Below are 16,168 nucleotides of genomic sequence, written 5' to 3'. Positions count from 1 at the left end.
GCCGCCGTACAGTGCATGGGTCACCAGACTTGACAAAGGTGCTCAATATCAATTTTGTCAAACCTGATTAAGTTTGGCCTCAAGATCTCATTCATCTAGACCAACATTCTTTCTTCTTCCAAGGATGCTACCTTTGTATACTTGCCATTCTTTTGCTGTATTTTTTGTGTGGGAAGTAAATCAAGTTATAAATTAAGTAAATTAGGTGGGAACACAAATTAAAGTTGGTCAGTGACATATTTGTCCTACATTTTAAGAAGTAGGCCTTACAAATAAGTTTAGGTACCAAATTGTTTAATTGACCGTTTACACGGATCAGCCATCTAACATCTTGCTCCCAAAAAGAACCTCCCCCTGCAAAGACATGCACAAAAGGTGCATTTTTGTTATGACGAGCCAGAACAGAAAGCTTGTTCAAAGCGTACGCGGTAATCAGTAGCGTGTCCAGGGGGGGAGCTTTGGGTGCTGAAGCCCCCCGCACTTTGTTAAAAATCATGTAAAATCAGCGGTTTTTTGGCGATTTTAGCCATAAAGCCCCCCGCATAAATCTGAAAAAGGGGCTTAGCCCCCCGCAGGAAAAGATCCTGGACACGCCGGTGGTAATAGCATTCATCAGAAATACACAAGGGCAGACAATACACATTATGTATGTATACGCACATAATACACACTTTGGGGTATAGAACCTCATTCTGGGCGCTTATTGGGGCATGGGCGCTTATTGGAATGAATATGGTACATCATTCTGACCATGTGTGCTCACCCAAAAAATGTCCACTTCTACATGTATGAGTACAAAATATTGAGTGGGACATTAGGCAATTAGTCAATTTTGAGTTTCCCGTCACATAATTTCTGAAAACAAGTGAGGTAACTTTTTCATTATTCATTATTCATTATTTTTCTGCCTTTCATTATATGACCAACACGCATGTAAAATGTGTTGTTATTTGCCAGCTCACTCACTTGAAGATGGATGTTTAGCCCAAATGAGATTCAAAAGTATATTAAAAAGAGTCTGCAAGGTTGACAGCAAAATGCATGTTTTGATTTTGATTTTTCCACAAAAATAAAGGGATATTCATAATTTTTTTTGCAAATATAATTATATAACCAGTTTATATCTGTATTTTTTGGAAAATCACAATAATGAATTCAAGTGAGGGTCAGAAAATGAAGTGAGGGCGGGTGACAGGAAACTCAAAATCGACTTTCCTTGGCCTTTAGGATAAAATAGATGGTGTTACCAAATGATAGGCCTATACTAACTTAAGTACAAAGTAGGACTGGACTTGTGATTTTCGCCACTGATGAGCATTTTATTATATTCCCTACAGAGAAATAATGTGGTCAACCAAGAAGTTAATTCAAGCTTAGGGGTCAAGACTAAAGAGGTCAAGACTTTAATATGAACATGTCCCATATCTGTGACCTGGTCTCCAATGGTCAAGCCCCTGACAACAATGTTAGACTTGAAGAAGTTCAATTTGTTAAAGAAGAACATTAATTTTTTGTGATATTATTCCGGATAAGCTAAATGAATTCTGATCTTACAATTCTGAGGGCCCTTGCAAATTTAATGACCCAAGTAAGATGTTATTACAATAGGCCTGTTACAAATACACAATTGTGTTATTTGCTATGTAAAGCATGTGTGTAAATCAAATGCGCTTGACATTAGGTGATTTTATTTTTTGCAGAAGAGTTTCAGAGTCCAATCCAAAGATTGGTCCTGCAAGATAAGGAATTGGCCCAAAAGAATTTGTGGTACAATGTAAAAAGAAAATCATAAAAATGCTTTGAATTTGGTCACCATGGTCACTGGGCCAAAATACCCTTGAAATACATGTAGCTCAAATGGCCCTAAATTCCTTTACATTGCTGGTAATCATCATGATAATTTATCATGTTACTATACATTACAAACAAAATTATCTACCAGACTAGAAAAAGATGAAGGACATGAAACTCCAATCTATTTTATGCCTTAAGCCATTAAAGAAAAATGCATACTTTTGTAGACTATAATGCTTTTTGTGTTTAAAATTCTTCATACAAATTCTTATTTCATAATACAATGTGAGAAACAAAGCCTTCTTTTACTTTCAGTAGACTGGCTTTCAATCAAATTCCTTGTAATTACTAGAAAATTAAAAACTTTTCAATATATACTTTAGGGGAGATTAATTCCAAACATCAAAGATAAGCCCGACCTTGCTGTAAGCACTTGACTTTTACACAAGAGCTTCTCTACCACAACGTGTTACTTAATTCTTGATTAATTAATTGCACATTTTGGAATTTTCATCTGTAAATAGTTAAGATTTTAAATAATATCAATAACACAATTTTCTCTCGATCATTTTCCACTAAAAATAACTTGAAATAGAAATAAAGGCATAGCTTTAAATACTAAAATTTCTAGAGGAAAAATATTTTCTTTTATGTTTTTCTTCATTTGACAGAGGCATTTTAGTGGAAGCTTAAGCGAGATGGTTGAATGAGCTTCGTTAGCAACAGCTGTGACACTAAAACCCAAGAACAGGAAGTTTAATACGCCTTGATTTCTTAGGTTTTTAATACATCAAAATAGGGTATTGTTTTCTACTTAATTTCATATTTAATTGAAAAAATGCTGGCCACAAATTGTGTGGTTTTCTTTCAAATTTTATTTCTCACTATCTGTCACCTTATAATTTTACTATAACTGTGCAAAAGTACAGAGCTGTTGTGGCTAAGAGTGGACTACCTGCATTGGACCATCTAATTAAATGCCTGAACTAATTAAACTAAAAAACCCTTGGATCTTATTTGGAGGGAAAAAATATGGATTTTGTAAATTTAAAATAATTCAGTGTACATTTATATTAGGACAACGTTTCACATTATAGGCCTAATTTAAAAAAACAAATAATACTTTCATCATTCTTTTAACCCCCCCCACACACACACACACACAAAAAATTTGTGGCTGCCTGTTCAACCACAAAAGTTAAACCTCCGCTAAAGTTTCCCGCTATACCGTACTATATAAAAAGCCTGTGCCTATGTGTTTCAGTTGTCCTACCAAAAGGTATCCACACTAGTAGAAAATGAAGTCTTCCCATGATGCATTACCATAGAGATAGATCAAGCATGGACCTTGCTGTTCTTTCCAAAAATAGGGTCGTCATAAATTCATACAAATGTACGTATGCCTACATTGTAGAACACAAAAAGCCTGGTCAGGATATAGCTTGAAAGAATTATCTAAAATCTAGACTACAGTCAAAATTGTGGCTCAATTTGGCAACATTTATGGATAATGTGTATTCAGCCTCTAAAACAAGGCATGATGGGATGATTATAGAGCGCTGTGCTTTACACCTGGGGAACATCTGTATAGGATCCAGTCATTATTCACAACTCAGTCAGGACTTCATGACCTACCCTTACAACATTACCAATGGATCTCTAATCAACTGATTGGTTATCCATCACTTTAAAACATAATACAAGAATCAATCAAATAAAGATTTACAAGCACCTTGTCCTAATTTTTCTTTAAAGACAAAGGGAATGTATTGTGAGTTACCAAGAATATGGTCTCCAGTTCTTTTTCCAGGGTCTATGACCAAACATTATCACTACCAGTACGTTCTGCTCATCCACCAGTGCACAGTTGGAAACAAAACAGTACAATCAGAAAAAAACTCATTTACTATAATTTGGTTCATCTCAAGTTTGGTAATGATGTACGTGCGCATTTCCTGTGCCGTAGTGTCAAATTGTGTGAGTAAATTTAAACGCCCTAAGTGTACACGCACGCGTACACGGGTGTTTTGTTGGCAGTGGCACGCTTGCAACGCAACCGCGAAGAAGCATTGATGTCACTACCAAGTTTTGGTTTTTATAGGTGATAGAAAAAAGGTACAGTACTACCATGGCACATTTTCACTGGAACTTTTACTATGTTCAGTCAATAAAAATGCAATAAACATTGAAAGATCAGTCCACTTACCAAAACAATGGCCATTTGCATTAGACTCTAAACTACGCCTTGCATGTATACATGTAGTATGCTTTAAAATAACTTTAATCTTTCATTCTTGACACCTAAAATAAATCAAAATATTTGCAAATACACGTAGGGGCACATATGTTTCTACACGTCAAAGTCTTGTACCTGTATAAAGCATGTTGGTGTGATTTTGGAGTGTAAATTTTACGCTTCAAATACGATGAAATAAAATCTACTAGAGCATGGCTAATAACATTATTCATGTTTTGTTTGGTAAACAATACTGTACTCTTTAGGCTATTTATAATCACATTCAGTATTTTGCTCTTTATATTTTGCTAAACTTGAGCAACAATCATGAGAAATATATAAGAGAATATAATATTTTGACAGAATACATACAAAGTGCAAGCCAATATACTACATACTTCATGTAGAATTGCAGGAACTTGCAAACAGGCTAAGCAGCTGCATTAGACCATGGAGGTATATTATTTATATACCTCCATGATTAGACCAAGAGAATTTTAGCAAGTGATTTTTCACTATTCTATTGTGTAATCCCCCCCCAAGATTAATGCCCATGCCACAGCCTCATCACCCCCACTTTTCACACAAAAAAGTTGAGACTTTTATACCACTGGAAACCTCTGGCCACATAATGTTTATAATGTACAAAAAAATTCTAGAAGATTAATTTGTAAAGCAGAAATATCGTCAAATTTGAATTTTGCTCTGGTGCACCAGAACAAAATTACAGCAGTGGCCTATGGAGCAGTAAACTTGCAAACGGCAACACTAAATCAGAATCAACTAAAATTTTGGGGAAAAGCATTTTTTGTGGATGTCTAAACTGAAAAATGTCAGAAGAAGAGGATGCAACATGTATTGTATGATCACGAAATACTCCATATTAATAATAGTCATCAAGTTGAGGATGATAAATTACTTTCATTTTGAAAATTGTATCCTAATTTGCACTGGTTGCATCAGACTGTGTGAGTGAGTCCAAGCCTTGAAATAAGCAGGCACCCAGGAGCCATTTACCCAATGGTCATAACATTTTGGCTCCTAGTCCACACCAAAATCATGTGAACCAGGTTCAACATTTAAAAAAATATAGAGCCTGGTAGTTACAGCAGGTTTTGTATTTAAAATGTGTACAAACAGTAAAATTAACATTTCAATGACTTTTAGCTCTTTAAAATGGCTCCTGGTTCGCTAGATAATCACAGGACCAGGAGCCGCTTTTTCCAAATGTGTGGCTCCTGGTCCAGACCTGCTTATTTTGTGTCACTCACACCATGGATGTGTAGCTCATAATCCCTGTGTGCAAATCATTATCAGATTAAACCTACCTGTTTCTTGTCCTATTGATCCATAGAATGGTTGAACTAGCACAAATAATCCGAGCAAAATCCGAACTGGAAAATTATTCCCATTCATGGTTCTAGGCATAACCAGAGATCACTGCACGGGAAGGAAATCACAGAGAGAACATTACAAAAAATATATAATTTATATCTACGCTTTTTTTACAAGACATTTAAGCATCTTTTCTTGTACATGCATTACATACCAAACCTTAAGTTTATTTAAAATTGAAATTTGCTTCATATTTGTGGTCGAGCAAAAGTTTGAAAGAAAGAAACAGGGAAGAAAAAAGATAGTTTCACTTAGAAAAAAGTGGCCAAAAAAATGCAACTTTTTCCAATGCAATGGTCAACCTTACATTTAAAAAAATGTCCCTCCACCAAAAAGTCAATTTTTCTGGGTAAAAATGTAGAAGAAGGTCCGAATTACTAAATAGTTAGAAAATAACCCCCCATTTTTAGGGTATTAAATTCACTTTTTATATATGCAAGGGATAACATTATTGGTTTAGATTTTGGAAATGCTGCACCTCCCCTACATGAATTCTTTCATGTCTGCCCTTCAATAATGATGTTTTGACTTTTCTCAGTAATATTAAAGTTTATTGATCAATTATCAATAGTGAGACTGGTTTATAAAAAACTTATTGATTTTACTTTAGCCAGGCACCTGTCAGATGAAAAGTTTTATTCTGCATCAACAGCAGTGGTGGTCATTTTATAAAATAAATTGAATGGATTTGCCCTTGATATTTATAGGGATAATTATGTGCAGTATATTTTTTGTATCATACTTATGGGGGGGTCGGCTTCATAGGAAGGTGGTGCAGCAATCCTTGGTTTAGGGTTTTTGTTATTTAAAATATAGGCCTATTATTTAATTAACAAATTTTTATAGTAATTTTGGGTTTTTTAGATACCAATTTACCAAGTTAGGATTAGTTTGCATTGTGCAAACCTATTGATCATACTACGTACTACGTTGACGTACTACGTCCATGATCATACATGTAGCCCTGAGGTATTTTCGTCTCAGATGTACATGTAGCCTATGGTTATAAGATTATGACAGTGTCAGGGGGATGAAATCTTGCCTCCCCCTCCCCCGAGTGAAAACCCAAAATTACTAAAATTTCCACTGTTTGCAGCAATTTTGCCTAAAATTTGTTGATTTGCACCCCCCCCCCCCATTAAAATTTCCCCCTGCCCCCCCCAACAAATTACTGGTGCCGCTACTGGATATTGTCTTTGACACTATATTATTTCCATGTTCAGAGACACCATCAGATTCTAGGGTTGCGATCATTTGCCGTGAACGGTAGTCCTCGGTTTTGGTTTCTTTATTATATTAAAAATCATTTGGATAAAGAAACCCACATGACCGAAACCGAGGATTGCCGTTCTCAGCTCAAGTTTCTGAAAATATGCAAAACAAATCAGGGCCGTAGCAAGCGATACGCGGGGCGGCCGGGGTTGCCATGGCCGCCACATTTTTGAGAAATTTTTAATGTTTCTCTTTTTATATCTTTATTTTAATTTGGGCATATTATTTTGGCTGGGTCGCCCCACATTTTTCAACCTTGCTACGGCCCTGAAACAAATACTAGACTGGTATATAAAGCTTACAAAAATGTATGTCTACTTAAGGGATCTAAAATGAGCGTTTATTAGCGTTTGCTTCGACAGTATTTTTGTGGGACATGAGAGCACCTCAGACCTATCGAATTGCATTCTGAATCTGAAGCATGTCTTTCTGATATCAAATAATTTTAATTTTTTGAAAATCACAATATAATACAAATTTTATGACAAATTATAAAAATTTGATATTTTTCAAATTTTTGATATATAACAGTCCTCGAAGTAAATTATATAAATCTAATGATATATTCTTAAACTTTAAAGTGTATGTAGCAGGGAGGAAAAGCCGACAGTCAATTGAAATTTTTGACCTTTCATATTGAAGATATGGATTTTTTCTCAAAAAGACCTTATTTTTTTTTGGTGTTTTGGGAAAAAAAATCCATATCTTCAATACTGAAAGGTCAAAATTTTCAATTGATCGTCGGCTTTTCATCCCACCTACATACACTTTAAGTATAAATCATCAGATTTATAAAGTTTACTTCAAGTACTGTTAAATATCAAAAATATCAATTTTAATGATTTGCCATAAAATGTGTATTAAATTGCGAATTTCAAAAATCAAAATTATTTGATATCAGAAGGACATTCTTCAGATTCAGAATGCAATTCGATATGTCTGATGCGTTCTAATATCCCAAAATAAATACTGTCCAAACGTTCATACCCCAGCCCTTAATGTACACAGCCATTCCCATATATAAAGCGTAGCTTATTTAACATATTCCTAATTGGGAATGTTTACAGAAAATACTGACTTGAAACACAGGTAAATTGAATTTTGAAAATCAGGGCATAATTTAGGCCTACTTTACCAACAGGTATATTAAACCATAAATACAGATAAATCGCTCCTATATTCAAGCACTATAAAGTTTCAGTGGAATGAATCTGAACGACACCAACAAAATTTCTGAGAGTGAGACGTTTCTAAATCCCGGTTAACGCGGTTCTTATATAACCCGTTGCAATATTTTTATATTTTGTAAGCTTATTGGTATTCTGAGACATTGTAAGCTTAATATTTCTCAAATATGCAATAGCAAAAGAAAAACTTACCTGGTACCTGCCGATGACAGAAAAGAAAATCCCGGTTTATTTCCTATATCAGATATTGGTGTTTTATAGTGTATCCTTGCAAATTTCCGTGATGTGAGTAGGCCCCATAGACAACCATCAAGTAGTGCTATCAACACCAGAATGCCATCAATTGCTCCCATACACGTGGGCGATTGGATTGCACCATTATTGATTGGGGTAAGGAAATTACATCCGGAAGTTACTAAACTATTATAATTGTTATATCCACACTTAAAAGAGACGCTCGTGCTATTAAACAATACTTTTAAAGTGTTTAAGTGTAATTATTTACTTGAGCTGTTAATAAGTTATATTTCTTTTTTTCAATTATGTTTAGGAAAATGAGAGATTTGAGACGCGGTACCTCTGTCACTGATTGTAGCAATCCGAAGTGCACCAAGCAGTCAACTGGTAAATCACCTGCTGAGAAGTTTCTCTAGTTAATTGACTTAACTGAGGGCGCCCTAGCAATTCGGAAACATCAGGCTGGGAAACATTGAAGTCTGACTTCAGACCTGAACAAGAACTGTCTTTTGACCATGTTGACTGAAGAGGTGTCTTTAAAAATCTTTAATTTAGGTGTAATTTTTCTTGGGAAAGTTGCCTATAATCTTATAAATGTAATGACTGTTTGTACTAGATTGTACTGTTTGTACTAGATTTGTATATTTTCATCTCATATTTGAAAGAAGCAATGTTTAAATGCAATATTTCGTCGAAACCACAAACCAAAACTGGGTACTACATTTTAATGTACGAGATTGGGCTACAAGTATATATTTTACCAATTTGGCAATAGGCAATTTGCATATGCATGACTTTCTTGTGATGACCTTCAAGGATCCGTTTAGTTTTAGGCGTCAACCCGTCAGCGCTTAATTTGAACACTGCCGGTCATGTGTAGGACATGCACAAGTTGAACACAGATTTTTGTGTTTTACACTTCAGTGTAGGCCTAAATGTATTACATTTTTGGACAACTGGGTCAAAATGACTAAATAAAATTTATTGCGTAAGACTAGGAGATACGCGTTTTGGTTAATACCAATATTAAATTAATTAATTCTAATAGATTTGCCTGATTTCTTACCACACCAGGAAGGATACAGCACTCAACCATTTAGCAGTTTCCCTCACTGAGACAAGCAATTGGTATAGCACGGCCATTTAACCCGGGCATTTAACTCTCTAGTTGATTTAGTTAAACCATATCCTGTTGAAATTCATTGGCTACAATGAGTGTTTTTGCTCCGCTTTAATTAAGCATGAAAAGTGGAATAATTCATACTGACCGTACCAGACCAGAGGAATTTAAATAGGAAAACTCTGGATAATGAGTTTCATGTAGGCCTATTATACATGCGGATTCAATTCACTATGGCCAGGTTGGTGGGCAACGTTAACGGCCGAGTGGGTGGGGTGGAGCACTACAGTACTGAAAATAGGGATGTGCGGCCACTCGCGTACCTGTCACCCAACTCATCCAATAATATACCGTCTTTTGTTTTTGTGCCATAAAGACAAATTTTATAATTATTTTTGTTTTGTTACGACATAGCCCGTCAATTGACACGATGACACTGATATGATAAAGTTTAGTTTGGCAAAATGTTTTCATAAATGAAGCTGAAGAATGTAGGACGCCTAATTGCATAATTTAGTCTACCCAAAGCTGAGACGGAAAAAAATATTTTCGTCTCAGACCCAAAGCTAGGGTTATATGATAGGGTTAGTGATAGGTAAGGACTAATATTCTGATACACCACTTTTGCTCAACCGTAGGCGTGATCCGGAGGGGGTACAATGGCGTAGCCGGGGGGGCAAATTTCACCCGGGCCCGAATAGGGGATGGTAAAATGTCATAAACTAATGACTAAAAATAGGACAAAAATCACGAAAATTGACAAACGGGGACGCAAATTTGGCTTTGCCCTCCCCACTAAAAGCCTGGCTACCGTACAATCATCCAAGTTGACGCCTGTGCCGGTTTCTGACCAAATTAACCCCATAGGCCTATTTTACTAGCCTGAGTGAATTTGTTGGACTTTTGCACCACATTTCATCATTTTATCTTCAATTATGCCAAACATTTTCGCGTACTTCGCACCATTAACTATAATTATGTCACCAAAATGTGATGGATTCTCTATACTTCAAGACCCCCCCATGTCAAACATAAATCTACGCCACTGATTTCTACAGTTGAGTGATAGTTATTACATTTACAGTCAGTGTCGTGACTATCGTCACTATAGCATGCTAAGGTCGTGCGGCTACCAAAATTGACCACTGGTCGGACCCACTGAGCATGTTAAGAAATTGAGCAAAAAATAACAACAAACAAACAATAAAAACCGGCAAGAATGAAACTTAAGAATGAAAGAAAGACAAAATAACAACAACAATCAAACCAATAGGTTCAAAAGTGAAAAAAAAAGGTGAGCCATTTTAATAGAAATTATATACCCATTTTTCATGCTTTTGCAACTTCTTAAGGGATCTGGAATGAGCGTTTTGAGCGTTTCGACAGTATTTTTGTGGGACATGAGAGCACATCAGACATATCGAATTGCATTCTGAATACAAAGAATGTCTTTCTGATATCAAATAATTCACGATATAATACAAATTTTATGACAAATTATTAAAATTTGATATTTTTCACATTTTTGATAGGGGGCCCTATATAACAGTCCTCGAAGTAAATTTTTATAAATCTAATGACATATTCTTAAAGTGTATGTAGCTGGGAAGAAAAGCCGACGATCAATTGAAAATTTTGACCTTTTATATTGAAGATATGGATTTTTTTCCCAAAAAGACCTATTTTTTTTGGTGTTTTGAGGAAAAAAATCCATATCTTCAATACGAAAGGTCAAAAGTTTCAATTGATCATCGGCTTTTCATCGCACCTACATACACTTTAAGTAGCCTATAAATCATCAGATTTATAAAGTTTACTTCGAGTACTGTTAAATATCAAAAATATCAATTTTCAATCATTTGCCATAAAATGTGTATTACATTGGGCTATTCCAGAAAATAATTGCACACCCCCTATAGAGGAGTAAATTTTCAATCAAAGAAATGTCCGGATTTCCAAGTCTGCTTTCTGAAAACGACTGGAATTCCAGTTGCCAATATCACTTGAAAAAGCTTGGAAATCCAATTAAATGAAGGAAAAATCACGGAAATGTCCCAAATGAGCTCTTAAATTGAGGATTTCCGATGTTGAACTATTTTTCTGCCGGATTTTTTTACCTTTGGACACTTTAAAAGTCTGGATTTCCAACAGTCTCGATTGGACAAAAAGTCCGGATATCCGCACTCCTCTATAGGGGGTGTGCATCTATTTTCTGGAATAGCCCATTGCGAATTTCAAAAAAACAAAATTATTTGATATCAGAAGGACATTCTTCGTATTCAGAATGCAATTCGATATGTCTGATGTGCTCTAATGTCCCACAATAAATACTGTCCAAACGTTCATACCCTGTTCATACCACACCCCTTAAAAGAGCCCGATCTGTTCATGAAAATGATGTCTTTGCGCAGCTTAGATTTTGGGTTTTTTCCTTTGATTTATTATAATTATTTTGTGCTCAGTAAAATGATTGTTATATGGAAGTAAACTCTGTTGAGCATCCCTACTCGCACAATAATTTAGCGCCTCAGCGAGGCCGGTCATGCCGATTGGCTAAAAGTTCAATGAAGAAACTATTTGCATATTGGTGGCGCTATTCGTGTTTCGGAAACACTGCACAGTGTTCAGGGGCCAGTCAGGTGGTGGCCGCATTGCATTCTCTAAATTCAGTAAATTTTCACCGTGTAATTGAATGGGATTATTGTGAAATTTTAAAACGCTTGAAATATCACAAACAAATAGGCCTATGTTGATAAATAATATAAATACAAGCTAAAACCGTTGGGGTTCGATAATGAACCCCACAAAACTAATCGAGTATAATTGGAAAATGCCATACGGCCGGGCGGTTTCACAAGTTGCCGGCTCGATCATGTCATCCGCCGCCTGTGGCCAGTGCTGACACATCAGCGAAATAATTATGTGAGGGAATTCTAGAAACTTTCTCAGGTTGATAAGTCTTGAGTAGTGAGTATACCAATTTTCCAAAAAACTTATTTATTTATTTATTTATTTATTACACTTTATCACTGGCACAGAATCACACAAAAAAATATAATATTGCACATAAGTTACATCAAAAATTACACAATATCATGAAAGAAACAAAATTTGTTTTAAAAAGTCCAGTGAATGGCTGGAGCGAACAGGTGCCCAGCACCTCTAAGACCGCCCACCAAATCCAACAAAGAAGGGAAGGGAAAATTAATTAGAGGGGAAAATGCAGGTTAAGTTACGTTTGCCTGCAATTTGGGCAATTACAAAAAGAGGTCCAAGTGCAAACAGAAAGTTGCATCAAAGGTGCGAGCAAATTTGGACTGGTAAAACTCCAAAACTTGTTGCTTAAATGAAGCAACAGAATTTGTAGATCTGATAATAGGCCTACTAGGGAGCTGGTTCCAAATAGGCATCATACGCTACAAAAAAGCCCATCTTGTGGCACTCAGTTTTAGAAAGCTGATTTACCAGCAACAAAGGATCAGAGGAAAATCTGGTGGTGGGACGGTCTTTGTTAATACCATTCAAAACTACATCTAGATTGATGTCATTATAATCCCAGATTGCACTTGAAAAATATATTGAGATCAACATATTCTCTTCTAAAACTTAATGGAAGAAGAGTTAGCTCGGTTATAACCTTTCTTTGTACTCAGCCTCGGGATAATCTAAAATGAATTTAGTTGTCCTTCTCTGGACCCCCTCAACTTTCTGGATGTTGCGCGTTGAGGTACCACTCCAGAGGGGACTGCAATATTCCAAATCACTACGAACCAAGGCTGAGAACAAAGTCCTGGATACATTATGAGGGGCATTGAAGCCATTTTTATACAATGAGAATGAGAGGTCAGGATGTTTGATCAAATTAAACAAAGGTAGACCTACTCAAATTAAACAAAAGTAGACCTACCCATTTTTATACCAAAATATACCTAGAAAACTAAAAATAGGAAATAGAATGGGTACATTTGTATCATGTGTAGGCCTAACGTTTGGCCACTGTTAATTGCGCTCGAGTGTGTCTATGGTTTAGACCGATTACTCGCGGCCTATAGATCTGAAATGAGTTTTGCATGGTATGGCTTGTTTAATTGTCAGGGAACTGAAAATTGCCATGGGGGGGGGGGGCTGATTATGAAAAAGTGGGCTGGGGGGATTTTGTGGACCGCTTTTTTAAAATTTGGACCTTTTTGACCAAAACGGTAATAAATGGGGAGGGCGAGTTAGCGCAGCGGTAATTCCCTCGCTTTGCACCACTGAGGTCCCGGGTTCAAGCCCCGGCGCGGCCCTAAGGACTCACGTGCACTTGGCTTTATCCCGATTCCATGCTCGCTCTCGCAGGTTTTCTCCGGGATCTCCGGTTTCCACCTGTATCGCAAAAAATCGGTGATTAGTTGTTTGGTTATCAAAAACTTCCTTCACCCAATGGAATTTGGGGAGCTGCACAGATAATTGGTGGATGTTACAATCTAAATGCGGATAGGTGTGCGCCGTTCGGCAGCAACCTAGTTGATGCGATCTGATTGTGATGATTCACCATTGCAGCGAAATTACAGCGCTTTGGTTCCTGGAGAAAGGCGCTTTATAAATCCAAAATTTATTATTTATTATAAAAACCCTCTTTTTTGCTCAATACGCTCGCAAATAGGATTTTTTTTGGTCAAAAGGGGGATTTTTTTGGCCTTTTGGCGATTTTGGAGGGGGGGGGGGCTCCTGCCCCTCGCAACCCTGGTTAAAAGGCTCAGTACGGATACATATGGAAAGGTTTGGCTACAAAAACGATTCTCTTTATAGACCATCTATACACAGTTTTCACCTCGATACACCTGAGCACACAATTTCGCCCAAGAAGAGCTTCCAAGCAAGCAGTGAATTTGTCCCTACACAGTCTTTGATTATACTACACGGTTGAGTGCATAGCATCATAAGAGCTATGTGAGCTTCTAGCTGGAAAATAGGCATCTGTGATTGGTTTTTGTCAGAACCTCAAGTGTTCCCTTCATCCAATCAGAATTGTTTTTTATATCGAACGAAAGCTAACACTTCCCCCTAAAAACACTTTTTTTCATTAGGTCAACAAATAACGCAATCCAATGTTTATAGCAAGGCGAATGTGATAAATCTGTTAAAAACGACCTATCCAAGCACGATTTTTGACCAAAATGTAGGTTTTAAAAGTCTAAACCTCGAGTGATCCTTACATATTTTTCAGATTTTATGTCATTAAATATGAAAGGGCACACTTATAATATTGTAATATCCATACTAGTTTCAATGAGCAATGGCCAATTCTCTTTAAATTGCAAATCTTGTGCAAAAAGTTACTATATATTTTCGCCTGTTTTGTCATACGGTTGGTATTAAAAAAATTCAACATGTTCAATGAACGTATGAACTATGAGTATGACTTTTAAAGAGCGGTTACAAATACGCTTAAATGCAAAATTTCCTGCTCGTTGCGCTCTCAATTTATTAATACACCATTTCAGCGGGTTTAATTGGGACCCCAAAAATTTAACATGTGCAGGGGGGTGTAGCAGGGGGGCATTTTTGGCACACCGTTTGGAAAGTTTACCCCCCCCCCCGGGTTCCTTATTCACCAGCCCCCAAGCATCCACACATTTTATTTTAATATTAACAATTTTATGACCCCTATTACCCGGCCCTCCACATATTTGCGACCTGCACCCATCTCTTCCAAAAATGGCAGACCTTATAGGTCTCCCCAGTTTTAAAATGTCAAAGGTCCTTTCTGATTGACGGATTCGTTGGCAGAAGTGGGCATGATGATAGGCAAAACAGCAGATGATGGGGATCACGGCCTTGGGGAGACGGATCAAAGGGACCTTGATCGACGGATTCGGTGGCAGAAGTGGGACTTGGTAGACATATAGGGATATTGCCTTTGGGGGATCACCATGTGGGGTATCAATGTCCTTCAATCTGATCATCAAGGATTCGGTGGCAGAAGTGGGATTTGACCCCGGGATTTGACCGCACCATGGGGGAGATAAGGGTCCGTCAAACTGATCGAAGATTCGGTGAAGTGAGAATATTGATGGGGGATCACCGTGGGGGAGATGAGGGTCGGTCAATTTGATCGAGGATTCGGTGACAGAAGTGGGATCTGAGGGGATCACCTTGCGGATCCTTCAATCTGATTGAGGATGGTGGCAGTAGTGGGATTTGAGATGAGATCTTATTGACAGATTCGGAGTGTTATAAAGTGGGATTCGGTGACATAAGTGGGATTTGAGGGGGATCACTGTGAGGGTCCTTCAATCTGATCGGATTCGGTTGCAGTAGTGGGATTTGAGATTAGATCTTATTGACGGATTCCTTGGGTCGGGTAGGCCTAGAACTAGAAGTGGGATTCGGTGACAGAATTGGGATTTGAGGGGGATCAACTTGAGGGTCTCTCAATCTGATCAAGGATTCGGTGGGTGTCAGAAGTTGCCTTGAGATTGACGGATTGTGGCAGAAGTGGGATTTTGGTGACAGAAAGTTGTGGGCGGGGATCACTGCGCCGTGAGGGTCCTTCAATATGATCGAGGATTCGGTGGCAGAAGCGGGATTTGAGATGAGATCATATTGACGGATTCGGAGTCGCAGATGTGGGATTTGGTGATGGCAAGAATGGAAGAACCCGGGGAAGAACACCCCATCGGACCTGAGCTCTTGGGAACTTGAGGTAGGCCTATGTCCAGGGAACTATAATTGATTAACTTTTATTCTTTCCCGTTTCGTCCGTTTCGTCTTCAACCGCTTGTCTGTCAGCTTCATGAAAATGCTTGTAAACCCGGTCGTCCCTGTTATGGGATTAACTGAGCCCAACCTTTCTCAAGGGCCCAGCCCATTCAAGGGAAGGGTCTGCTTGTTCCATCAGGCTGCATGCCTTGTTCCATCAGGCTGCATGCCTTGTTCCAGCCT

At 37.5% G+C, this 16,168-nt stretch overlaps 1 protein-coding gene across 50 annotated transcripts in view; it reads right to left on the bottom strand.

The window, feature by feature from the left end:
* LOC140154836 (uncharacterized) overlaps positions 1-8,266 on the bottom strand; it is a 210,216-nt gene extending 201,950 nt beyond the window's left edge. For 21 of the 50 annotated variants that reach the window (XM_072177431.1, XM_072177429.1, XM_072177438.1 and 18 more), the window contains exons 1-2: positions 8,077-8,264; positions 5,359-5,470 (exon numbers count right to left, since the gene is read on the bottom strand). In XM_072177431.1, coding sequence (XP_072033532.1) covers positions 5,359-5,458 — 100 coding nt within the window. In that variant the 5' untranslated portion in view covers positions 5,459-5,470; positions 8,077-8,264. Of the gene's footprint in view, positions 1-5,358; positions 5,471-8,076 lie in introns of all 50 variants that reach the window. The other 29 variants (XM_072177468.1, XM_072177465.1, XM_072177464.1 and 26 more) reach the window with 8 other exon arrangements.
* Positions 8,267-16,168: the final 7,902 nt, after the last annotated feature.

This window comes from Amphiura filiformis, chromosome 6 (genome assembly GCF_039555335.1).
Source record: "Amphiura filiformis chromosome 6, Afil_fr2py, whole genome shotgun sequence".
NCBI lineage: Eukaryota > Metazoa > Echinodermata > Ophiuroidea > Amphilepidida > Amphiuridae > Amphiura > Amphiura filiformis.
This window is presented reverse-complemented; position numbering and strand designations above follow the sequence as displayed.